The 28,000-nt window shown below is 39.9% G+C and overlaps 1 protein-coding gene across 1 annotated transcript in view; it reads right to left on the bottom strand.

Annotated features, from left to right (window-relative positions):
* CCDC68 (coiled-coil domain containing 68) overlaps positions 1–28,000 on the bottom strand; it is a 181,845-nt gene that overhangs the window by 115,863 nt on the left and 37,982 nt on the right. The window contains exons 2-3 of the mRNA XM_053701128.1: positions 14,514–14,656; positions 2,829–2,912 (exon numbers count right to left, since the gene is read on the bottom strand). Coding sequence (XP_053557103.1) covers positions 2,829–2,912; positions 14,514–14,642 — 213 coding nt within the window. The 5' untranslated portion in view covers positions 14,643–14,656. The remainder of the gene's footprint in view (positions 1–2,828; positions 2,913–14,513; positions 14,657–28,000) is intronic.

A 28,000-nucleotide genomic window follows, 5' to 3' on the forward strand; every position in this document is an offset into this window, starting at 1 on the left:
GGGGGGCTTTGTTATTTTATTAGGGGGCTTAGATTAGGTGTAATTAGCTTAAAATCCTTGTAATATTTTTTTATTTTTTGTAATTTAGTGTGTTTTTTTGGTAATATAGTTTAGTGTATTTAATTATATTTTAGTTTAGATAATTGTAGTTTATTTAATTAATTTATTGATAGTGTAGGTGTATTTGTAACTTAGGTTAGGATTTATTTTACAGGTAATTTGGTAATTATTTTAACTAGGTAGCTATTAAATAGTTATTAACTATTTAATAGCTATTGTACCTAGTTAAAATAAATACCAAGTTACCTGTAAAATATACATAAACCCTAAAATAGCTACAATGTAATTATTAATTATATTGTAGCTATCTTAGGGTTTATTTTATAGGTAAGTATTTAGATTTAAATAGGAATAAATTAGTTAATATTATTAATATTATTTAGATTTATTTTAATAATACTTACGTTAGGGGCTGTTGGGGTTAGACTTAGGTTTAGTGGTTAATATATTTAATATAGGTGGTGGCGGTGTAGGAGGATTAGATTAGGGGTTAATAATTTTAATATAGGTGGCGGTGGTGTAGGGGGCTCACATTAAAGGGTTATCATTTTAATGTAGGTTGCGGCGGGGTAGGGGCTCACATTAGGGGGTAATAATTTTAATATAGGTGGCGGCGGGGTAGGAGCTCACATTAGGGGGTTATCACTTTAATGTAGGTGGCGGCGGGGTAGGGGCTCACATTAGGGGGTAATAATTTTAATATAGGTGGCGGCGGTGTAGTGGGATCACATTAGGGGGTTAGACATTTAATGTAGCTGGCGGCGGGGTCCGGGAGCGGCGGTTTAGGGGTTAAACACTTTATTAGGGATTGCGGCGGGGGATTGCGGTTCACAGGTAGATAGACATTGCGCATGCGTTAGGTGTTAGGTTTTATTTTGCAGGCAGTTTAGGGAGTTACGGGGCTCCAATACTCAGCGTAAGGCTTACTACGCCTGCAATTTGTGGCGAGGTGAAAATGGAGAAAGATTTCTCCATTTTCGCCACGTAAGTCCTTACGCTGTATATTGGATACCAAACTGCGCGGGTTTGGTATACCTGTCTATGGGCCAAAAAACTACGGCCGAAGGCAAAAATATATGAACTTAACTTCTATGTTACGCCGTATTTGTGATACCAAACCCGCGCAAAATTTGGCGTCGCCGGCTTTTGCGGGTGACGCTGCATATCAGATCGGGCCCCTGATGTGCTGCTTTCCTGAACTCGCTTTCATTTTGGGAGACAACTTTTAGATTGTTTTTGGATTTTTTTTTAACACAACAGCAAGGTTAGTCTAATAGAGAATATCCTTTAAAAATACATATAAAATATAATGTAATTATGTTTAATGCCGGTTCCCCTATTGCTGGTCAATTTAAAGTCACAGTACTTCTAAGAAGGCAGCCTCATGCTCGCACAGTATTGAAAGAACAGGCACATGCAATCCTCATGGGCTTTAAACAGACAATTTACACTAAATGCACAGTCTTAAATGGGCAAATCACTGTATGCACACAACCTTAAAGGGACACTCAGTCTTAAAGGGACAGGCAAATATAATGCACACAGCCTTTAAATTGACAACTTACTCCACAGATATAGTATGGGACAAGCACACACACCCCTCACACAGCCTTTAAAAGGAACAGTTTCCACAACAAGCACAGTCTTAAAGGGATAGGCACACACACAGCCTTTAAAGTGACAGATCACTCCATGCTTACACAGTCTTAAAGAAGAATGCACACACACAAAGCCAACGCACAGTCTTAATGGTACAAATGCACAAGCACACAGCCTTAAAGGTACAGCTCACCCCATGCTCACACACAATGTATACAGCCTTTAAATGGACAAATTGCACCACACAAACGTCCTTAATGGTACAGTAAAGAAAAAATAAAATTTTCATGATTCAGACAGAGGAGGAAATTTTAAACAACTTTACAATTTACTTCTAATATCAAATTTGCTTTTTCTTTTTGTATGCTTTAATTAAAGAGTAAAACCTCAAGAGCAGTAATGCACTTCTGGGAACTACCTGAACACATCTGTTGAGCAAATGACAAGAGGCAAATATGTGCAGCCACAAATCAGTAGGTAGCTTCCAGTAGTGTATTGCTGTTCTTGAGCCTACTTACTTATGCTTTTAAGTTGTTTAAAATTGAATGCTCCATCTGAATCATGATAAGAGTAATTTCAAGTTTACTGTCCCATTAAAGGAAAAGCTCACCCTATGTGCACACAGTCTTAGGTGTTACACAAAAACATTCAAATCATAGTTAGAATTTGTTAAATCACAGATCTAAAATACATTGCTGTACACAGAATCTAAATGCATTAAAATACAAAATAGAAAGTAGAAAAGGACAAACTCAAAAGTAAATAAAAATACAAAGTGCAAAGTGTAAATGCCACAAAACTCTCATGCTATACGGTGTTATATTGCACTGTGCTTGTCTCTTCTTCCACAAATACAGGGAACGCTCCTTAGAGAGATATAGCGAGATTTGCCTTTCTAGAATATTACGAGGGATCATACAGTGTAGGGTTATTTTAGATCATCTCATCTGAGCAGAGATCTTTAGATAATTCAGCACTATTTCAATTCTAACTAAACAATTAAGAAGCCACTTTTAGTCCTAGTTCTATTTCTGTGGGCGAATTACAACCAGGGCAAGGTTTTCCCAATACACTTCCTTCTCAATTTAGAACAATGTTTAAGAATTAAAACAAATACAATTAGAAGAAATTCTGAATGTATAAACAATAAGAACGCACAAGACCCTTACCTTATCCTGTGTGGAGTTTAGTGTTTTTCCATTTACATCATCTTTAAACAGCTGGCTTTGTATTTTCTCCAGTGTATTTCGAATCTAGAAAAATTAAAAAGTAAATAAATAAATATATTTGAGATAAATGAACCTCCCAATCCACATACAAAATCAGGACTGTTAGCACATATAAGTTGTGAGACTGTACCTGATTAAAAGGGACATAAAGAGGGGAAAAATAAAATGTTCTAATATGTTAAAGTTTGTATTCTTGCACTAGTTATTACTGTGTTTAATCCCTGCAATGGAGATTAAATACATAGTTCAAATCAGTTCTAGAGCAGCAGTGCACTACTGGGAGCTAGCTAAACACATCTGGTAAGTCAATAACAAGAGGTATGTGCTTAGCTAACAGCTAGCTCCCAGTAGTGTATTTTGGCTCCTGAGCCTACCTAGATATGCTTTTTAACCAACGATATCAGGAGAATAAAAGTGCTGGTAAATTATTATAGTTTTAAACGCACCTGTAGTAAGGATTCAACATCCCCATAAATACCGCTATATTATATTTTATTTTAAATTCATTTATTTACATTCCCTCTGCCCCCTTCCATTGTCTTTTCTGTAATGTAGTGATGTAGAGAACGGCCCCACACGCCCTCTACTTATTAGTAGTTGCACGCTCACATTAGTGAGAAACTTCTTATGCGCAAATCAGCTATACCGTCACTTCAATGTAAACAGTAAATCGCAAGATTAATTGTTTTGAGTGCTGCAAGTACTGATGCGTGGCAATATAATAAAGTGTCAGAAAAGTAAGTTTTGGTCCGCTCCTTTTAGAAAGGTCTCACAAAGCAATATTATATTAGGCAGTTCTCCAAGTAAATAGTCAATCAGATTTATGGTTTACAATGATGGAAATGGGATTCCCCTGGGCAATAGCGCTCATGTATCTTTCCACAAAGACCCGACAGCACATTAGAATCAGTGTGCCGTGTGGCAACGCTGGTGGTTGGTTCAAGAAGATAAACATTACTTTAAGTAAATTTGATAATACAAATAAAGAGAAAAAAGTCTTGTAATACTGCATTTGAATCATTAAATTTTATTTTTTACTTTCATGTTCATTGAGTAAATCACTATTATATACACTCTAATTAGTAATTGGGCACTAGAAATTAGAGACATTTTCTTTTTCATATTATTATATTCTGATAACTATAATAACATCCCGGACTAGTGAGAAATTGCATTGAATACCTTGCTTATCTTTAATAAAGATATAACAATATTATATGTTTTATTATGAGTTTTTTGTAGAGCGTCAACAGATTCCGCAGCGCTAATAACAGATTCCGCAGTGCTAATAACAGATTCTGCAGTGCTAATAACAGATTCCACAGCGCTAATAACAGATTCCACAGCGCTAATAACAGATTCCACAGCGCTAATAACAGATTCCGCAGTGCTATTTTTAAAAATCATATATACAGACCATAGCTTACATAACTAGCTATAACATTACAGGTCACATGGTATAAGTCATGATTATGCAAAAACAAAATATGCTAGATTGTTTATAAAGGCAGATTTAGTATTTTATACAATGGGATGAATTCATTTCCATGATGCCTCATGCAGCATCAATTGAAAATTTCATGCTAATGAAAACATTTCAAAATGAGCAAAGGTAATCAGTTTGGTCAGTGAAATGTATTAATATATATTATTAATTTCTTCACGGTGACCCCCACAGACTGCATGTGTTCCAAGCTCCAGGAAGATGTTAAAGAGAGAGGTCAGAATTGAAGTGTGAATATAAACTATTAGATATGTTGGATACGCCAACCCAATACTAATGAGTGCTAAACATACGTGCATACAATGATGCAAAAAAATGTAAATGTAAATATGTAAAATATAAAAATGTGATAAAGTGCAGTACTCAGTATGGATGTATAAAAATTAATATACAAAAATGTCCACCTGTATGGAAGAATATACCTTATCTACAGCTCACCTGTAGCTACAGTGGCAACATTAACATATATAACAAAAGTTACAGTGGAAACACTAACATATATTACATAATATATTCCAAAAGTGCAAAATAATGCAAAAGTGCAAAAAAAAAATAGCATATAGAGCTATAAGTGCAAATGTGTAACAATGTTACAAAGTACCAACACAACTTATAAATAGTGTCAAATATAGTCAATAGTGTTAACTCATATGACTTATCCAAGAAAATGCAGATATGTCCCAATTCCCATTTAGGAATGATCATGAGCATATAGATCATTTTTCAGTATAATAACAATAATGACTATAGACTGAATAGAGATATATATATATATATATATATATATATATATAAATAAATAAACTGTAGAAATGACTGCAGCACTCCGTATATATTTTAACAATTTTAATTACAAGCAGTGAACATACAGGCGACGTTTCGGGCGTTTGCCCTTTCTCAAGCCCGAAACGTCGCCTGTATGTTCACTGCTTGTAATTAGCAGGGACGTGCACTCTCACTTTCAGGTCAACTGCCAGGGTGCTAGTGGACATCAATATTTGTAAAGAAAAAACTTGCACTCACTGGAACATTTCGATAAATCTTTACTGTGATCGTGACTGTAACGCTTCCGGGATAATATATCCCCTTCCTCAGATGTCTGAGGAAGGGGATATATTATCCCCGAAACATTAGAGTCACGATCACAGTAAAGATTTATTGAAATGTTCCAGTGAAAAAAATATGACATCAAGCTATATATGTCTTCCTGTAGAGACCCCCAGCCCCCTTGTGGGGATGTGACAAGAAGCAATGGGCTCTGCACAAATGAAGTTTATAAAAAAAAAAGAAGGCAAAGTCCTTTTAAAATGATGAATAATAGATGCTGCAATTATTTCTATTAATTATAACTCACTGCTTAGTGTTTTTTATTACAACAATGAAAAAGACTAGTTGTAGCGCTACAGATTATTGTACAAATGTTTTGATAAACCACTGACGTAACTGTCCACCTCTGGAATGAAGAAATAGGTGTCCATGAGATCTATAGAAACCAGAAAAGCTTCAATAAGGGGTTATTTCCAGATTCCACATGGAATTTCCTTGCCAGCAGAAAATTACTGAGTGACCTAATATCCAGAACTGATTTCCATGAGCTGTCCAATTTCTTTACCAAAAAGAGATGAAAATACAACCCTTGTCTGTGTTCAGATGTCAGAGCCCACTGAATAATGTTTGACTCCCGGAATGGCTTTTAGTATAAGAGAATCATTTGTTTCAAGTGAGGAGCCATATCTTGCACATACATATTATGAGCATTTTGGATATCCACCGTGTTTGCTGATCTGCATAGCTTTAAAACAAGTCAGTTTGTCTCAAAATAACAAAACCAAACAGAAGCCATTCAGCACAAGAGGACTACTATATATAGTGTCAGACTTACAGAGTTCTCAGTAGCATCAGTTTCCCTACCTGGTGTGTACATTTACAAACATACAGACCTCCCCAGAATAAATATCATTAAAAAAAAATGCACACAGACCACATAAGATAATTTGCCCTCTGCATGCATACAAACTCGTGTATAACTTCTAACCACAAGGCAAATAGCACTACCCAAATGTTATACCTGCAACCAGTGGCCAGCAGAACTGGCTAGTAAAAAAATATATAAACTACAGTATAAAAATGCTCTATGCAAGTAATAGGAGAGAGACTTAGCTCTGTCCCTCCTGTGACAAAAAGAGCCAATGATAAGGGAAGATAAGGCACCGCACAGGTGGTAAAAAGGGGAATTCAGATTCAGTCCACCCCACAGAATGGGTCTCACCTGGTAAGTACTAGTTAGGTGAGCCAAAATACACACATTCTCCAAACCAATTTACAGAATAGTGGGAAAAAATAAATAATGAAAGTACATTGCAAAATATGTGTACTATGCAAAACTCAATGACGTTACATTTTGAGTTTAATGTCCCTTTAAACATTAATGGCACATACAAAGTGACTGTAATAGAAACTATATTATTATTATATTATTAACATTGTGTAATGCCAGTTCTACTCATCTCTCACTTTGCTGAGTTTATAAAAGTTAGCAGCAAGTTTAAGCTGGTTTGTAAAAGTTTTTTTTCAGGCAAAATATTTATTTTTATAGGACAAACAGGGAGTGCAGAATTATTAGGCAAGTTGTATTTTTGAGGATTAATTTTATTATTGAACAACAACCATGTTCTCAATGAACCCAAAAAACTCATTAATATCAAAGCTGAATAGTTTTGGAAGTAGTTTTTAGTTTGTTTTTAGTTTTAGCTATTTTAGGGGGATATCTGTGTGTGCAGGTGACTATTACTGTGCATAATTATTAGGCAACTTAACAAAAAACAAATATATACCCATTTCAATTATTTATTTTTACCAGTGAAACCAATATAACATCTCAACATTCACAAATATACATTTCTGACATTCAAAAACAAAACAAAAACAAATCAGTGACCAATATAGCCACCTTTCTTTGCAAGGACACTCAAAAGCCTGCCATCCATGGATTCTGTAAGTGCTTTGATCTGTTCACCATCAACATTGCGTGCAGCAGCAACCACAGCCTCCCAGACACTGTTCAGAGAGGTGTACTGTTTTGCCTCCTTGTAAATCTCACATTTGATGATGGACCACAGGTTCTCAATGGGGTTCAGATCAGGTGAACAAGGAGGCCATGTCATTAGATTTTCTTCTTTTATACCCTTTCTTGCCAGTCACGCTGTGGAGTACTTGGACGCGTGTGATGGAGCATTGTCCTGCATGAAAATCATGTTTTTCTTGAAGGATGCAGACTTCTTCCTGTACCACTGCTTGAAGAAGGTGTCTTCCAGAAACTGGCAGTAGGACTGGGAGTTGAGCTTGACTCCATCCACAACCCGAAAAGGCCCCACAAGCTCATCTTTGATGATACCAGCCCAAACCAGTACTCCACCTCCACCTTGCTGGCGTCTGAGTCGGACTGGAGCTCTCTGCCCTTTACCAATCCAGCCACGGGCCCATCCATCTGGCCCATCAAGACTCACTCTCATTTCATCAGTCCATAAAACCTTAGAAAAATCAGTCTTGAGACATTTCTTGGCCCAGTCTTGACGTTTCAGCTTGTGTGTCTTGTTCAGTGGTGGTCGTCTTTCAGCCTTTCTTACCTTGGCCATGTCTCTGAGTATTGCACACCTTGTGCTTTTGGGCACTCCAGTGATGTTGTAGCTCTGAAATATGGCCAAACTGGTAGCAAGTGGCATCTTGGCAGCTGCACGCTTGACTTTTCTCAGTTCATGGGCAGTTATTTTGCTCCTTAGTTTTTCCACACGCTTCTTGCGACCCTGTTGACTATTTTGAATGAAACGCTTGATTGTTCGATGATCACGCTTCAGAAGTTTTGCAATTTTAAGAGTGCTGCATCCCTCTGTAAGATATCTCACTATTTTTGACTTTTCTGAGCCTGTCAAGTCCTTCTTTTGACCCATTTTGCCAAAGGAAAGGAAGTTGCCTAATAATTATGCACACCTGATATAGGGTGTTGATGTCATTAGACCACACCCCTTCTCATTACAGAGATGCACATCACCTAATATGCTTAATTGGTAGTAGGCTTTCGAGCCTATACAGCTTGGAGTAAGACAACATGCATAAAGAGGATGATGTGGTCAAAAACAGAATTTATGTTTACCTGATAAATTTCTTTCTCCAACGGTGTGTCCGGTCCACGGCGTCATCCTTACTTGTGGGATATTCTCCTCCCCAACAGGAAATGGCAAAGAGCCCAGCAAAGCTGGTCACATGATCCCTCCTAGGCTCCGCCTACCCCAGTCATTCGACCGACGTTAAGGAGGAATATTTGCATAGGAGAAACCATATGGTACCGTGGTGACTGTAGTTAAAGAAAATAAAATATCAGACCTGATTAAAAAAACCAGGGCGGGCCGTGGGCCGGACACACCGTTGGAGAAATAAATTTATCAGGTAAACATAAATTCTGTTTTCTCCAACATAGGTGTGTCCGGTCCACGGCGTCATCCTTACTTGTGGGAACCAATACCAAAGCTTTAGGACACGGATGAAGGGAGGGAGCAAATCAGGTCACCTAAATGGAAGGCACCACGGCTTGCAAAACCTTTCTCCCAAAAATAGCCTCAGAAGAAGCAAAAGTATCAAACTTGTAAAATTTGGTAAAAGTGTGCAGTGAAGACCACGTCGCTGCCCTACATATCTGATCAACAGAAGCCTCGTTCTTGAAGGCCCATGTGGAAGCCACAGCCCTAGTGGAATGAGCTGTGATTCTTTCGGGAGGCTGCCGTCCGGCAGTCTCGTAAGCCAATCTGATGATGCTTTTAATCCAAAAAGAGAGAGAGGTAGAAGTTGCTTTTTGACCTCTCCTTTTACCTGAATAAACAACAAACAAGGAAGATGTTTGTCTAAAATCCTTTGTAGCATCTAAGTAGAATTTTAGAGCGCGAACAACATCCAAATTGTGCAACAAACGTTCCTTCTTTGAAACTGGTTTCGGACACAGAGAAGGTACGATAATCTCCTGGTTAATGTTTTTGTTAGAAACAACTTTTGGAAGAAAACCAGGTTTAGTACGTAAAACCACCTTATCTGCATGGAACACCAGATAAGGAGGAGAACACTGCAGAGCAGATAATTCTGAGACTCTTCTGGCAGAAGAAATCGCAACTAAAAACAAAACTTTCCAAGATAATAACTTAATATCAACGGAATGTAAGGGTTCAAACGGAACCCCCTGAAGAACTGAAAGAACTAAATTGAGACTCCAAGGAGGAGTCAAAGGTTTGTAAACAGGCTTGATTCTAACCAGAGCCTGCACAAAGGCTTGAACATCTGGCACAGCTGCCAGCTTTTTGTGAAGTAATACCGACAAGGCAGAAATCTGTCCCTTCAGGGAACTTGCAGATAATCCTTTTTCCAATCCTTCTTGAAGGAAGGATAGAATCCTAGGAATCTTAACCTTGTCCCAAGGGAATCCTTTAGATTCACACCAACAGATATATTTTTTCCAAATTTTGTGGTAAATCTTTCTAGTCACAGGCTTTCTGGCCTGAACAAGAGTATCGATAACAGAATCTGAGAATCCTCGCTTCGATAAAATCAAGCGTTCAATCTCCAAGCAGTCAGCTGGAGTGAAACCAGATTCGGATGTTCGAACGGACCCTGAACAAGAAGGTCTCGTCTCAAAGGTAGCTTCCAAGGTGGAGCCGATGACATATTCACCAGATCTGCATACCAAGTCCTGCGTGGCCACGCAGGAGCTATCAAGATCACCGACGCCCTCTCCTGCTTGATCCTGGCTATCAGCCTGGGGATGAGAGGAAATGGCGGGAACACATAAGCTAGTTTGAAGGTCCAAGGTGCCACTAGTGCATCCACTAGAGCCGCCTTGGGATCCCTGGATCTGGCCCCGTAGCAAGGAACTTTGAAGTTCTGACGAGAGGCCATCAGATCCATGTCTGGAATGCCCCACAGGTGAGTGACTTGGGCAAAGATTTCCGGATGGAGTTCCCACTCCCCCGGATGCAATGTCCGCCGACTCAGAAAATCCGCTTCCCAATTTTCCACTCCTGGGATGTGGATAGCAGACAGGTGGCAGGAGTGAGACTCCGCCCAAAGAATTATTTTGGTTACTTCTTCCATCGCTAGGGAACTCCTTGTTCCCCCCTGATGGTTGATGTACGCAACAGTCGTCATGTTGTCTGATTGAAACCGTATGAACCTGGTCCTCGCAAGCTGGGGCCAGGCCTGGAGAGCATTGAATATCGCTCTCAGTTCCAGAATATTTATCGGTAGAAGAGATTCTTCCCGAGACCAAAGACCCTGAGCTTTCAGGGATCCCCAGACCGCGCCCCAGCCTATCAGACTGGCGTCGGTCGTGACAATGACCCACTCTGGTCTGTGGAACATCATCCCTTGAGACAGATTGTCCAGGGACAGCCACCAACGGAGTGAGTCTCTGGTCTTCTGATTTACTTGTATCTTCGGAGACAAGTCTGTATAGTCCCCATTCCACTGACTGAGCATGCACAGTTGTAATGGTCTTAGATGAATGCGCGCAAAAGGAACTATGTCCATCGCCGCCACCATCAACCCGATCACTTCCATGCACTGAGCTATGGAAGGAAGAGGAACGGAATGAAGTATCCGACAAGAGTCCAGAAGCTTTGTTTTTCTGGCCTCTGTTAGAAAGATCCTCATTTCTAAGGAGTCTATAATTGTTCCCAAGAAGGGAACCCTTGTTGACGGGGATAGAGAACTCTTTTCCACGTTCACTTTCCAGCCGTGAGATCTGAGAAAGGCCAGGACAATGTCCGTGTGAGCCTTTGCTTGAGGAAGGGACGACGCTTGAATCAGAATGTCGTCCAGGTAAGGTACTACTGCAATGCCCCTTGGTCTTAGCACCGCTAGAAGGGACCCTAGTACCTTTGTGAAAATCCTTGGAGCAGTGGCTAATCCGAAAGGAAGCGCCACGAACTGGTAATGTTTGTCCAGGAATGCAAACCTTAGGAACCGATGATGTTCCTTGTGGATAGGAATATGTAGATACGCATCCTTTAAATCCACCGTGGTCATGAATTGACCTTCCTGGATGGAAGGAAGGATAGTTCGGATGGTTTCCATCTTGAACGATGGGACCTTGAGAAATTTGTTTAAGATCTTGAGATCTAGGATTGGTCTGAACGTTCCCTCTTTTTTGGGAACTATGAACAGATTGGAGTAGAACCCCATCCCCTGTTCTCTTAATGGAACAGGATGAATCACTCCCATTTTTAACAGGTCTTCTACACAATGTAAGAACGCCTGTCTTTTTATGTGGTCTGAAGACAACTGCGACCTGTGGAACCTCCCCCTTGGGGGAAGTCCCTTGAATTCCAGAAGATAACCCTGGGAGACTATTTCTAGCGCCCAAGGATCCAGAACATCTCTTGCCCAAGCCTGAGCGAAGAGAGAGAGTCTGCCCCCCACCAGATCCGGTCCCGGATCGGGGGCCAATATTTCATGCTGTCTTGGTAGCAGTGGCAGGTTTCTTGGCCTGCTTTCCCTTGTTCCAGCCTTGCATTGGTCTCCAAGCTGGCTTGGCCTGAGAAGTATTACCCTCTTGCTTAGAGGACGTAGCACCTTGGGCTGGTCCGTTTTTACGAAAGGGACGAAAATTAGGTCTATTTTTTGCCCTGAAAGGCCGATCCTGAGGAAGGGCGTGGCCCTTACCCCCAGTGATATCAGAGATAATCTCTTTCAAGTCAGGACCAAACAACGTTTTCCCCTTGAAAGGAATGTTTAGTAGCTTGTTCTTGGACGACGCATCAGCCGACCAAGATTTCAACCAAAGCGCTCTGCGCGCCACAATAGCAAACCCAGAGTTCTTAGCCGCTAACTTAGCCAATTGCAAAGAGGCGTCTAGAGTGAAAGAATTAGCCAATTTGAGAGCATTGATTCTGTCCATAATCTCCTCATAAGGAGGAGAGTCACTATCGAGCACCTTAAGCAGTTCATCAAACCAGAAATATGCGGCAGTAGTGACAGGGACAATGCATGAAATGGGTTGTAGAAGGTAACCCTGCTGAACAAACATCTTTTTAAGCAAACCTTCTAATTTTTTATCCATAGGATCTTTGAAAGCACAACTATCCTCTATGGGAATAGTGGTGCGTTTGTTTAAAGTAGAAACCGCTCCCTCGACCTTGGGGACTGACTGCCATAAGTCCTTTCTGGGGTCGACCATAGGAAACAATTTTTTAAATATGGGGGGAGGGACGAAAGGAATACCGGGCCTTTCCCATTCTTTATTAACAATGTCCGCCACCCGCTTGGGTATAGGAAAAGCTTCTGGGAGCCCCGGCACCTCTAGGAACTTGTCCATTTTACATAGTTTCTCTGGGATGACTAAATTTTCACAATCATCCAGAGTGGATAATACCTCCTTAAGCAAAATGCGGAGATGTTCCAATTTAAATTTAAATGTAATCACATCAGATTCAGCCTGCTGAGAAATGTTCCCTAAATCAGTAATTTCTCCCTCAGACAAAACCTCCCTGGCCCCCTCAGATTGGGTTAGGGGCCCTTCAGAGATATTAATATCAGCGTCGTCATGCTCTTCAGTAACTAAAACAGAGCAGCCACGCTTACGCTGACAAGGGTTCATTTTGGCTAAAATGTTTTTGACAGAATTATCCATTACAGCCGTTAATTGTTGCATAGTAAGGAGTATTGGCGCGCTAGATGTACTAGGGGCCTCCTGAGTGGGCAAGACTCGTGTAGACGAAGGAGGGAATGATGCAGTACCATGCTTACTCCCCTCACTTGAGGAATCATCTTGGGCATCATTGTCATTATCACATAAATCACATTTATTTAAATGAATAGGAATTCTGGCTTCCCCACATTCAGAACACAGTCTATCTGGTAGTTCAGACATGTTAAACAGGCATAAACTTGAACAGAAAGTACAAAAAACGTTTTAAAATAAAACCGTTACTGTCACTTTAAATTTTAAACTGAACACACTTTATTACTGCAATTGCGAAAAAACATGAAGGAATTGTTCAAAATTCACCAAATTTTCACCACAGCGTCTTAAAGCTTTGAAAATATTGCACACCAATTTTGGAAGCTTTAACCCTTAAAATAACGGAACCGGAGCCGTTTTAAGCTTTAAACCCCTTTACAGTCCCTGGTATCTGCTTTGCTGAGACCCAACCAAACCCAAAGGGGAATACGATACCAAATGACGCCTTCAGAAGTCTTTTATAAGTATCAGAGCTCCTCTCACATGCGACTGCATGCCATGCCTCTCAAAAACAAGTGCGCAACACCGGCGCGAAAATGAGACTCTGCCTATGCTTTGGGAAAGCCCCTAAAGAATAAGGTGTCTAAAACAGTGCCTGCCGATATTATTATATCAAAATACCCATAAAAAATGATTCCTCAAGGCTAAATATGTGTTAATAATCAATCGATTTAGCCCAGAAAAAGTCTACAGTTTAAATAAGCCCTTGTGAAGCCCTTATTTACAATCGTAATAAACATGGCTTACCGGATCCCATAGGGAAAATGACAGCTTCCAGCATTACATCGTCTTGTTAGAATGTGTCATACCTCAAGCAGTAAGAGACTGCACACTGTTCCCCCAACTGAAGTTAATTGCTCTCAACAGTCCTGTGTGGAACAGCCATGGATTTTAGTTACGGTTGCTAAAATCATTTTCCTCATACAAACAGAATTCTTCATCTCTTTTCTGTTTCTGAGTAAATAGTACGTACCAGCACTATTTGAAAATAACAAACTCTTGATTGAATAATGAAAAACTACAGTTAAACACTAAAAAACTCTAAGCCATCTCCGTGGAGATGTTGCCTGTACAACGGCAAAGAGAATGACTGGGGTAGGCGGAGCCTAGGAGGGATCATGTGACCAGCTTTGCTGGGCTCTTTGCCATTTCCTGTTGGGGAGGAGAATATCCCACAAGTAAGGATGACGCCGTGGACCGGACACACCTATGTTGGAGAAATACTCATTTGCCTAATAATTCTGCACTCCCTGTAAGTATAATCACATATTAATAACACTTCTCATATTAAGATAATTATATATTGACAAAATAAATGGTTGCACGAAAAATACATTGTTACCTTTCGAACATATTCTGTTTCTTCAGTGACGTGAGTAGTCGTAGAACCGTACATATAAAATATGTCATCTTCTGCTTGCCTAAGATTGTCTCCTCTCGAGAAGCCATCCTCTGCAAGTGATGTCGTCATGGTGACCGAGGGAGCTGTAAAGAGATGTAAGAGATATTTTAATACTCAAACATAAAAGGGACAGTAAACCCCACAATTTTCTTTTGTAAATCGGATAGAACATATAATATTCTTCAACTTTACAATTTACTTCTATTATCAAAGTTTTCTTCATTCTCTTGATATCCTTTGCTGAAGGAACTTTGGCAGCTAGCAGAACACATCTAGTTAGCCAATCACAAGAGACAAATGTTTGCAGGCACCAATCAGCAGCTAGCTCCCACTAGTGAGGATATGTCCTTATTTTAACAAGAAAACAAAGCACATTTGAAAATAGATGTGAATTTAAAAGTGTCTTAAAATGACACGCTCTATCTGAATCACACAAGTTATTTTGACTTTCCTATCCCTTTAACACTAAGTATATTATAAATTCACATGTAAATAACAAATATGGTTAAAACAAATGGCAGTATACTGTATATCAGATAATACTTTTTCAGTAATAATTTTATTTTCAATAAAGGACAATTAAATAAACCAAGGAACTGCTCCTTATTAGATAAATGGAAATAAAAGTGCCAAAAAAAAAAGCTCTAAATGTGTTTGCGCATTTTATTATTGTTTACATATAACCAAGTGTTTAACCTGCAGTTCCAGAGCAGCAATCTGATGAACCAATGACAAGAGGCAAATCTGTGTAGTCACCAATCACTCAGTGGTGCATTGTTGCTCCTGAGTCTACCTGGGTATGTTTTTCAACAAAGGATAATAACGCAACAAAGTCAATTTGGTAATAAAAATAACCTGAAAAGTCTCTTAAAAATGTCAATTTTTTTCTGAACCATGAAAATTTAATTTCGTCTTTCAGGTCCTTTAATACACCAGCTTAGTATTTCAAAGATGCATTTCCCAGACTGACTATTGTACCCTCTTAAAATATTCTTCATTTATTTACACAACCTTTCTTACAATGCATCATGCTCAACTGAAAAACCTACAAACATTTGTATGGCATTGTCAGTTTTGAAACAATTAGCTGTCATGTTTTTTTTTTTATCTTTTAGCTGCATAGCTTTTCTTTTGTAAAGATTGGTAAATATTGTGTATTTAACTTTCCTGTTATACTGTAAATGTAATTCAGATAATTCTAAAATATTAAAGGGCCAGTAAAGTCAAAATTAAGCCTTAATGATTTAGAGAGAGCATGCCATTTTAAACTACTTTCATCTGTTAGCAAATTTGCTTTGTTCTTTTGGTAAACTTTGTTGAAGAGTAATGAAAGGTAGTCCGATTAGGAGGCTACATGTCTATTGCAGTCTATTTGGCAGCAGTTTGCAACATTCTAGAACGTTGCTATAAACAATGTTGCAAACACTGGTGCCAAAAGGCTAAAGACACATGAACCCTCCTGTGCTATCCTAGGATTTCTCTTTTAAAGGGACAGTCAACACCAGAATTTTTGTTGTTTAAAAAGAAAGATAATCCCTTTATTACCCATTCCCCAGTTTTGCATAACCAACACAGTTATAATAATACACTTTTTACCTCTGTAATTATCTTGTATCTAAGCTTCTGCTGACTGCCCGCTTATTTCAGTTCTTTTGACAGATATGCAGTTTAGCCAATCAGTGCTCACTCCTAGGTCACTTTACGTGCATGAACTCAATGTTATCTATATGAAACATGTGAACTAATCCCCTCTAGTGGTCAAAATGTATTCAGATTAGAGGCAGTCTTCAAGGTCTAAGAAATTAACATATGAACCTCATAGGTTTAGCTTTCAACTAAGAATACCAAGAGAACAAAGCAAAATTGGTGTTAAAAGTAAATTGGGAAGTTGTTTAAAATTGCATGCCCTATTTAAATCATGAAAAAAAAAATTTGGACTTGACTGTCCCTTTAACAAATGATACCAAGCGAACAAAGCAAATTACATAATATAAGTAAATTGGAAATTTGTTTAAAAATCCATGCTCTATCCAATCCAATCCATTTAAATTTAATTTCACTGTCCCTTTAAAATAAGCCTCATATGGTCCATCTCAAAATATTCTGGGTAAATTAAAAAGTGTCAGTAATCACTTTGAGATTGTAGAAAATGAGAAAAAGTAGGCCCAAGGGAGAAAACTAAGGGCTCGATTTATTAAAGCTGAGGCGGACAGGGGCGCATATACGTGCCCCTGTACGCCTCAGCTCGCCTGTGGAGGGGCAAATTCTCCATTGCACACGAGCGCAATTTTGCACTCGCGTGCAATCCCGCCCCCTGCCCGAGCACAGCCAATCACGCGCAGGCAGGAGCTGTCAAACTCCTCGGTCGGACTAGACCGCGGAGAATGAATTTCACCACCTTAGAGGTGGCGAAGAGGTTAGGCAAGCAGCGGTCTGGTGACCGCTGCTTGTTAAATACGGCGAGCAAGTTCTTGTAGGGCTTTGATAAAACGAGCCCTAAGAATTATGTAAGCTTTGGATCCCCTTGGTTAAACTGTTAGTGCATGGAGGTAAGTAAAAGAGTGCTATAGTCATTGGGAGTACTTGCAGACAGAAAACCTACAGGTAACAGGTGAAAAAGGCAATGCTTATGAGCACAAAAACAGATTAAATACATTTAAAAGAAAAAAAAAAAAAAAAACTATAGGATATGAAACCCAATTTTTTTTTCTTTCATGATTCAAACAACTTTCTAATTTATTCCTATTATTAATTTTTATTTGTTCTCTTGGTATATTTGCTGAAAAGCAGGGACGTACGCTTAGGAGCTGGCCCATTTCTGGAGCACTATATAGCAGCAGGTTTACAAGAATGTTCTCCATTTGCAAGAACGCTAGATGGCAGCACTGTTTCCTGCCATGTAGAGCTCCAGATGCCTACCTAGGTGTCTCTTAAACACAGAATATGGGAACAAAGCAAAGTTGATAAAAAGAAGTAAATTGGAAACGTTTTAAATGGTTTGCTCTGTATGAATCACAAAAGATTTTTTGGGGTTTCAGTTCCCTTTAATTTAAAGAGGAGTGAATAGGAAAGTACAGTGGTAATTTGCTGCCCCTTAGAAATGAAAAACACATCTCTGCCTGCCATTGTGTACCATGCAAGCTGAATATTCAGAGACAATCAGTTAAAGTGCCATAAAACATGCTGAGATCTGTACATATCCTAAAAGGGCTATTTAAGTAAAACAGTTTGCATAAAAAATTGTTTAAAAATGGCTGGCAAGTATGTTAAAATAATTTTCAAAAATAAGCAAAAACATAATTTATGCTTACCTGATAAATTTATTTCTCTTGTAGTGTGTTCAGTCCACGGGTCATCCATTACTTATGGGATATATTCTCCCTCCCAACAGGAAGTTGCAAGAGGATCACCCAAGCAGAGCTGCTATATAGCTCCTCCCCTCACATGTCATATCCAGTCATTCGACCGAAACAAGACGAGAAAGGAGAAACCATAGGGTGCAGTGGTGACTGGAGTTTTAATTAAAATTTAGATCTGCCTCAAAAAGACAGGGCGGTCCGTGGACTGAATACACTACAAGAGAAATAAATTTATCAGGTAAGCATAAATTATGTTTTCTCTTGTTAAGTGTGTTCAGTCCACGGGTCATCCATTACTTATGGGATACCAATACCAAAGCTAAAGTACACGGATGAAGGGAGGGACAAGGCAGGAACATTAAACAGAAGGAACCACTGCCTGTAGAACCTCTCTCCCAAAAACAGCCTCCGAAGAAGCAAAAGTGTCAAATTTGGAAAAAGTATGAAGTGAAGACCAAGTTGCAGCCTTGCAAATCTGTTCAACAGAGGCCTCATTTTTAAAGGCCCAAGTGGAAGCCACAGCTCTAGTGGAATGAGCTGTAATTCTTTCAGGAGGCTGCTGTCCAGCAGTCTCATAGGCTAAACGTATTATTCTACGAAGCCAAAAAGAGAGAGAGGTAGCCGAAGCCTTTTGACCTCTCCTCTGTCCAGAGTAAACGACAAACAGGGAAGAAGTTTGTCGAAAATCTTTAGTTGCCTGTAAGTAGAACTTCAGGGCACGGACCACGTCTAGATTATGCAAAAGACGTTCCTTCTTTGAAGAAGGATTAGGACACAAAGATGGAACAACAATCTCTTGATTGATATTCCTGTTAGAAACAACCTTAGGCAAAAACCCAGGTTTAGTACGCAGGACTACCTTGTCTGAATGAAAGATCAGATAAGGAGAATCACAATGTAAGGCAGATAACTCCGAAACTCTTCGAGCTGAGGAAATAGCCATCAAAAACAGAACTTTCCAAGATAAAAGCTTAATATCGATGGAATGAAGGGGTTCAAACGGAACACCCTGAAGAACTTTAAGAACCAAGTTTAAGCTCCACGGAGGAAAAACAGCCTTAAACACAGGCTTAATCCTAGCCAAAGCCTGACAAAAAGCCTGGACGTCTGGATTCCCTGCCAGACGCTTGTGTAAAAGAATAGACAGAGCAGAAATCTGTCCCTTTAGTGAACTAGCGGATAAGCCCTTTTCTAAACCCTCTTGTAGAAAAGCCAATATCCTAGGAATCCTAACCTTACTCCATGAGTAACACTTGGATTCACACCAATATAAATATTTACGCCATATCTTATGGTAAATTTTTCTGGTAACAGGTTTCCGAGCCTGTATCAATGTATCAATAACCGAATCCGAAAACCCACGCTTTGATAGAATCAAGCGTTCAATCTCCAAGCAGTCAGCCTCAGAGAAATTAGGTTTGGATGGTTGAAAGGACCCTGAATTAGAAGGTCCTGCCTCAGAGGTAGAGACCATGGTGGACAGGACAACATGTCCACTAGGTCTGCATACCAGGTCCTGCGTGGCCACGCAGGCGCTATCAGAATCACCGATGCTCTCTCCTGTTTGATCCTGGCAATCAGTCGAGGTAGCAACGGAAAAGGTGGAAACACATAAGCTATGTTGAAAACCCAAGGGGCTGCAAGTGCATCTACCAGCACCGCTCCTGGGTCCCTGGACCTGGATCCGTAACGAGGAAGCTTGGCATTCTGGCGAGATGCCATAAGATCCAGATCCGGTTTGCCCCAACGACGAATCAGTTGAGCAAATACCTCCGGGTGTAGTTCCCACTCCCCCGGATGAAAAGTCTGGCGACTTAGAAAATCCGCTTCCCAGTTCTCCACACCTGGGATGTAGATCGCTGACAGGTGGCAAGAGTGTGACTCTGCCCAGCGAATTATCTTCGAGACTTCCAACATCGCTAGGGAACTCCTGGTTCCCCCTTGATGATTGATGTAAGCCACAGTCGTGATGTTGTCCGACTGAAACCTGATGAACCTCAGTGTTGCTAACTGAGGCCAAGCTAGAAGAGCATTGAATATTGCTCTTAATTCTAGAATGTTGATTGGTAGGAGTTTCTCCTCCTGAGTCCACGATCCCTGAGCCTTCATGGAGTTCCAGACTGCTCCCCAGCCTAGAAGGCCGGCATCTGTTGTTACAATCGTCCAATCTGGTCTGCGAAAGGTCATTCCTTCGGACAGATGAACCCGTGACAACCACCAGAGAAGAGAATCTCTGGTCTCCTGGTCCAGATTTAGCAAAGGGGACAGATCTGAGTAATCCCCGTTCCACTGACTTAGCATGCATAGTTGCAGCGGTCTGAGATGCAGGCGCGCAAATGGCACTATGTCCATTGCCGCGACCACCAAGCCGATTACCTCCATACACTGAGCTACTGATGGGCTTGGAGTGGAGTGAAGGGCACGGCAAGCATTGAGAATCTTTGATAACCTGGACTCCGTGAGGTAAATCTTCATCTCTACAGAATCTATAAGAGTCCCTAGAAAAGGAACCCTTGTGAGCGGTAACAGAGAACTCTTTTCCACGTTCACTTTCCACCCATGCGACCTCAGAAATGCTAGAACTATCTCTGTATGAGACTTCGCATTTTGAAAACTTGACGCTTGAATCAGAATGTCGTCTAGGTACGGAGCCACCGCTATGCCTCGTCGTCTTAGTACCGCCAGAAGTGAGCCCAGAACCTTTGTAAAAATTCTCGGGCCGTAGCTAACCCGAAGGGAAGAGCTGCAAACTGGTAATGCCTGTCTAGAAAGGCAAATCTTAGGTACCGATAATGATCTTTGTGAATCGGTATGTGAAGGTAGGCATCCTTTAAGTCCACTGTGGTCATATATTGACCCTCTTGGATCATGGGCAGGATGGTCCGAATGGTTTCCATCTTGAACGATGGAACCCTTAGGAATTTGTTTAAGATTTTTAAGTCTAAGATTGGTCTGAAGGTTCCCTCTTTTTTTGGGAACCACAAATAGATTTGAGTAAAACCCTTGTCCTCGTTCCGTTCGCGGAACTGGGTGGATCACTCCCATCACTAAGAGGTCTTGTACACATTGTAGAAATGCCTCTTTCTTTACTAGGTTTGTTGATAACCTTGACAGATGAAACCTCCCTTGTGGAGGAGAAGTTTTGAAATCCAGAAGGTATCCCTGAGATATAATCTCCAACGTCCAGGGATCCTGTACATTTCTTGCCCAGGCCTGGGCGAAGAGAGAAAGTCTGCCCCCCACTAGATCCGTCTCCGGAGAGGGGGCCCTGTCTTCATGCTGTCTTAGGGGCGGAAGTAGGCTTTCTGGCCTGCTTGCCCTTGTTCCATGACTGGTTGCCTTTCCAACCCTGTCTGTAACGAGCAGTAGTTCCTTCCTGTTTTGGAGCGGAGGAAGTTGATGCTGCTCCTGCCTTGAAGTTACGAAAGGCACGAAAATTAGACTGTTTAGCCTTTGATTTGGCCCTGTCCTGAGGAAGGGTGTGGCCCTTACCTCCCGTAATGTCAGCAATAATTTCCTTCAAGCCGGGCCCGAATAAGGTCTGCCCTTTGAAAGGAATGTTAAGTAGTTTAGACTTAGAAGTTACATCTGCTGACCAGGATTTAAGCCATAGCGCCCTGCGCGCCTGTATGGCGAATCCGGAATTTTTAGCCGTAAGTTTGGTTAAATGCACTACAGCATCCGAAACAAACGCATTAGCCAGTTTAAGCGTTCTAACTTTGCTCAAAGTCTCATCCAATGGTGCTGTGCGAATCGCCTCTTCCAGAGACTCAAACCAGAATGCCGCTGCAGCCGTGACAGGCGCAATGCATGCAAGAGGCTGCAATATAAAACCTTGTTGAACAAAAATTTTCTTAAGGTAACCCTCTAATTTTTTATCCATTGGATCTGAGAAAGCACAGCTATCCTCCACCGGGATAGTGGTACGCTTGGCTAAAGTAGAAACTGCTCCCTCCACCTTAGGGACCGTCTGCCATAAGTCTCGTGTGGTGGCGTCTATAGGGAACATTTTTCTAAATATCGGAGGAGGGGAAAAAGGCACACCGGGTCTATCCCACTCCTTACTAATAATTTCTGTAAGCCTTTTTGGTATAGGAAAAACGTCAGTACACACCGGTACCGCATAGTATCTATCCAACCTACATAATTTCTCTGGGATTGCCACCGTGTCGCAATCATTCAGAGCCGCTAACACCTCCCCTAGTAACATGCGGAGGTTCTCAAGCTTAAATTTAAAATTTGAAATTTCTGAATCCGGTCTCCCCGGATCAGAACCGTCACCGACAGAATGAAGCTCACCGTCCTCATGTTCTGCAAATTGTGACGCAGTATCGGACATGGCTCTCGTGTCATCAGCGCGCTCTGTCCTTAACCCAGAGCTATCGTGTTTGCCTCTTAATTCGGGCATATTGTATAATACTTCTTTCATAACATTAGCCATATCATGTAAAGTGATTTGTAAGGGCCTTGATGTACTTGGCGCCTCAATCTTACGCACCTCCCGAGCGGGAGACGCAGGTACTGACACGTGAGGAGAGTTAGACGGCATAACTTCCCCCTCGTTGTCTGGTGATAATTTCTTTATCGGTACAGATTGACTTTTATTCAAAGTAATATCAATACAATTGGTACACATATTTCTATTGGGCTCCACATCGGTTTTTGAACATAATGAACAAGCAGATTCCTCTGTATCAGACATGTTTAAACAGACTAGCAATGAAGCTAACAAGCTTGGAAATCACTTTCAATAAGTTTACAAGCAATATAAAAAATGCTGCAGCGCTTTTAAAAACACAGTTGAATAACAAAGAAAACTAATTCAGTTATAGTGAACAATTCTTAACGAGAAATGTATTAATTAGCAGAGGATTGCACCCATTAGCAAAAGGATGATTAACCCCTCAATACCCAAAAACGGATATCAAATTAAGATTTAACGCTTTTATCACAGTCAAACACACTGTCACAGATCTGCTGTGACTGATTACCTCCCTCAAAAACGAATTTTGAAGACCCCTGAGCTCTCTAGAGACGTCCTGGATCAAGGAGGAAGAAACAGGAAGACTGTGCTAGAATTTTAACTGCGCAACAAGGCGTTAAAACAAGGTCCCTCCCACTCATATTACAACAGTGGGAGACCTGATATAACGGTTTCTATGCAGAAAATACGTTAGCCATGTGGAAAAAAATCATGCCCAAAAAGATTTATCACCAAAGTACCTCACAAAACGAATAACAAGCCAGTAAACGTTTTAAAAACAACAATTTGAATGTCATGCAAAGTTATCACTAAGCCTGCTACTAGTCGCTTCCACTGCAGATAAGGCTTAAACATTATTTCAGTATTAACAGTATTTTCTCAGTCAAATTCTAGTCCCTAGAAAATAACTCAACTGCGCATACATTTATCAGCCTGATACCAGTCGCTACTACTGCATTTAAGGCTGTACTTACAACATGTGGGTAACAGCAGTATTTTCTTAGTCAATTCCATTCCCAGAAAATAATGTACTGCACATACCTCATTTGCGGGGGACCCCGCATGCTATTCCCCTCTTTCTGAAGTTACCCTACTCCTCAGAATGTCGAGAACAGCCAGCGGATCTTAGTTACGTCTGCTAAGATCATAGAAAAACGCAGGCAGATTCTTCTCCAAATACTGCCTGAGATACAAAAAACAGCACACTCCGGTGTCATTTTAAAATAACAAACTTTTGATTGAAGAATAATTAAGTAAAAAACTCCAACTCCTCTCGCGACCTCCTTCTTTGTTGAGGGTTGCAAGAGAATGACTGGATATGACATGTGAGGGGAGGAGCTATATAGCAGCTCTGCTTGGGTGATCCTCTTGCAACTTCCTGTTGGGAGGGAGAATATATCCCATAAGTAATGGATGACCCGTGGACTGAACACACTTAACAAGAGAAATGGGTTACATAGCCATGCTGTCTGGATTAGACTGATCCACCCCCCCCTTATCAGTGTTTAGCATCAGAAACATGGGCATTGTATTTCAGCTCCAGCAGATAATGAGTCTTGCATTCTACCAAAGCAACAGTAGATATAGGTACAGTCATAGAAGGAAATGTGATGGGGGGGTGAGTTAGAGCTGTGCAATTCAGAAACTTAAAAGAAAGGGTTAATGGTGAGGCACTGCAGTATAAATTTGCAGGTAAAGTATTTAAAGTACATATTATTATATTTTGTCTCTATCCCAACTTGTTATATGTCCCTTTTAGGTACAATAGTGAGAAGGATTACAGAAGGCTAATATTGAGGTTAGACCTGCACTATTATATAGTGTTGGGCTATGCACTTATTTACAATAAACATGTCCTCTATATGAATTAAAGCAAATAGATTTCCCCCTCCATATTATCCCCACTCCCATCCTCTCATAAATCATTATTCAGCTTTTAAATAAATTAATAATAAATTGTTTTAAAGTATCAAACAGAGATCAGCTAAAATAAAGTAAAGTGCCTAACGGGGTCACGTTTCACTTTAAAGGCAAGGTAAAGTGCGGTACATTTGCAAACACCTATAGTGTGCTATTTAACACTGAAATGCAGTCACTAACTTTTTATTAACTTTGCATAACGTATGCTGATGAAAAATAAATTATTTTATCCCTACCGTTTCGTGTAAAACTCCACCCCCTTCTACTTCCTTTTTTCTTTGTCTCATCGTAGAGACCCAAGCCACCCGCTATCGACGTCGGCATTTTGCGCGTTAATGGATAAAAAAAACTTGTGCGCATGCGCAACTTCCGTAAGATACATTGTATTGAATGTATCAGACAGAGTCTTTTACCTTATTCTCCGTGAACTATCAACTTGATTATACTTACTATTTACGAGATCTCTCTCTGCGCAGCTGTTTGCTAAAGTACACTAATTTTCACTGAGCATGCGCGACTCATGAAAGCGTGCGGTCAATAATGTAGAGGATTACAGTCGGACGCATGCGCTCTGCGCTCCTATGACGTACAATATGCTGTGTTCACCACCATGTGGAGAAAGCATTGATTGGAGGACACAGTGGTAGCAAAGTGTCAATCATTTCTATAGAAAAGTCGGGCGGCCGAGGAATCATTGATGTATGAAGTTTTAAAAATAAGGATTGCGGCTATATATATAGATCCATAGAAAATGATGAATGAAAGTTATGCTAATTTTAAATGATATTTCAGAAATAGTTAACGAGTGCACACAAGTTTACCTTGCCTTTAAGCTTCCTGAGATGGGATAATCTGCAATCTTTGCCTTCTCTTAGAGGTTGGGAAGAGTAAATCCTAAGAATAATGGATTGTGGACTCTCACTACCTGTATGAAAGAAAGCTTAATTTTGATGCAACTGTCTCTTTAAAGCTATGGCTGGATATTTTCACTGTGCCAGCCCACGCACGTTCTACTCTTTGTTTCACTAAAACAATGGTCTGTAATACCATGAAAAATTGGAAAAATATGTGCATTTCATCATAACAGGGGAACAAGTGAGAACAAATAAAGTATAATTAGGTGCATAATCACAGCACAAGGGTTTTTCAAACTCACAAGGGCTTTTATAGTCATCTATGAATAACAGCTGGTTCCAGAGAATGCATTGTAAACTATAGTCACTTTGTTTATGAAACAGGACAAGTGATTGTCTGCACTAGGCATGCTAACATACAGTATATAAGTAAGCAAAAATAAATCAAGCCAGTTAATGTATGTTTAATTAAAATAATGTTAAGCAGCTCCACTTTACGATATATTAATAATAATACAGTTACCCGGCAGAGGTCCAGAGTCCTTTTGTATTATCAATCTGTGCTAGCAGCGCATAAGTGTCATACAATTACCTGCGTATTGTGAGCTTATAAAGTGCAGTGTACAGTCTTAACGTTTATTTTTATTGCGCTAACTGCCCAGTCTGAAAGCATAGGACGTGCAGCAATGGCACCCTTTTTCCAGATCATTAAATAAATGGTAAAATTACTTAAAGGGACAGTATACAACAATTTATAACTGCATGTAATAAACACTACTATAAAGAAGAATATGCACAGATGCTGTCAGCTGATCTTAAAATCCAGTATAAAACCTTTTAAAAATGTACTTTAAAGGTTCCAGTTTAGCACTGTTGATGAAGTTAGACTGGGACACCCACTGAAAGGGGCTGAAAAAACAAGAGCTGACACTCCCCCATTTCCCACATATAAAAAGACAGCAGGAGTCTGTAAACGAGTATATTACATCTGACACTGTGGAGTCTGAAAATCATCACAATGTTATTAAAAAGTAAGCAAAACTAAAACTTTTTACCAAAACGCTACCAAATGAGCTATATAAATGGACCATCTACAAAACATTTATGCAATCTTAAAAAATTTCCAGCAAATTTGCTTTGTTCTCTTTGTATTCTTTGTTGAAAGCTAAACCTAGGTAGGCTCCTATGCTAATTTCTAGGCCCTTGAAGGTTGCTCACTCCTGTGGAATTACCTAGGTGTCAGCACTAATTGGCTAAAATGTAAGTATGTCAAAAGAACTGAAATAAAGGGGCAGTTTGCAGAGGCTTAGATACAAGGTAATCACAGAGGTAAAAGTGTATTAATATAATAGTGTTGGTTATGCAAAACTGGGGAATGGGTAAAAACATAATTTATGTAAGAACTTACCTGATAAATTAATTTCTTTCATATTGGCAAGAGTCCATGAGCTAGTGAAGTAAGGGATATACAATCCTACCAGGAGGGGCAACATTTCCCAAACCTTTAAATGCCTAAAAATACACCCCTCACCACACCCACAATTCAGTTTAACTAATAGCAAAGTAGTGGGGTGATAAAGAAAGGAGTAAAAAGCATCAACATAGGAATTTGGAAATAATTGTGCTTTATACAAAAAAAATCATAACCACCATAAAAAGGGTGGGCCTCATGGACTCTTGCCAATATGAAAGAAATGAATTTATCAGGTAAGTTCTTACATAAATTATGTTTTATTTCATGTAATTGGCAAGAGTCCATGAGCTAGTGACGTATGGGATAGCAATATCCAAGATGTGGAACTCCACGCAAGAGTCACTAGAGAGGGAGGGATAAAATAAAAACTGCCAATTTCCACTGAAAAAAATTAATCCACAACCCAAATAGAAGTTTATTCTCATAAATGAAAAGAAAAACTTAAAACATAAGCAGTAGAATCAAACTGAAACAGCTGCCTGAAGAACTTTTCTACCAAAAACTGCTTCCGAAGAAGCAAATACATCAAAACGGTAGAATTTAGTAAATGTATGCAAAGACGACCAAGTTGCTGCTTTGCAAATCTGATCAACTTAAGCTTCATTCTTAAAAGACCACGAAGTGGAGACTGATCTAGTAGAATGAGCTGTAATTCTCTGAGGAGGGGCTTGACCCGACTCCAAATAATCTTGATGAATCAAAAGCTTTAACGACGATGTCAAAGAAACGACAGAAGCCTTCTGACCTTTACTAAAACCAGAAAAGATAACAAATAGACTTGAAGTTTTCCTGAAATCTTTAGTAGCTTCAACATAATATTTCAAAGCTCTTACCACATCCAAAGAATGTAAGGATCTCTCCAAATAATTATTAGGATTAGGACACAAGGAAGGGACAACAATTTCTCAATTAATGTTGTTAGAATTCACAACCTTAGGTAAGAATTTAAATGAAGTCCGCAAAATCGCCTTATCCTGATAAAAAAAAATAAAATCAGAAAAGGAGATTCACCAGAAAGAGCAGATAATTCAGAAACTCTTCTAGCAGAAGAGATGGCCAAAGGAACAACACTTTCCAAGAAAGTAGTTTAATGTCCAAAGAATGCATAGGCTCAAATGGAGGAGCCTGTAAAGCCTTCAAAACCAAATTAAGACTCCAAGGAAGATCGATTGATTTAATGACAGGCTTGATACAAACCAAAGCCTGTACAAAACAGTGAATATCAGTAAGCTTAGAAATCTTTCTGTGACATAAAACAGAAAGAGCAGAGATTTGTCCCTTCAAGGAACTTGCAGACAAACCCTTATCCAAACCATCCTGAAGAAACTGTAAAATTC

The sequence above is a fragment of the Bombina bombina genome, chromosome 2 (genome assembly GCF_027579735.1).
Source record: "Bombina bombina isolate aBomBom1 chromosome 2, aBomBom1.pri, whole genome shotgun sequence".
Classification (NCBI taxonomy): domain Eukaryota; kingdom Metazoa; phylum Chordata; class Amphibia; order Anura; family Bombinatoridae; genus Bombina; species Bombina bombina.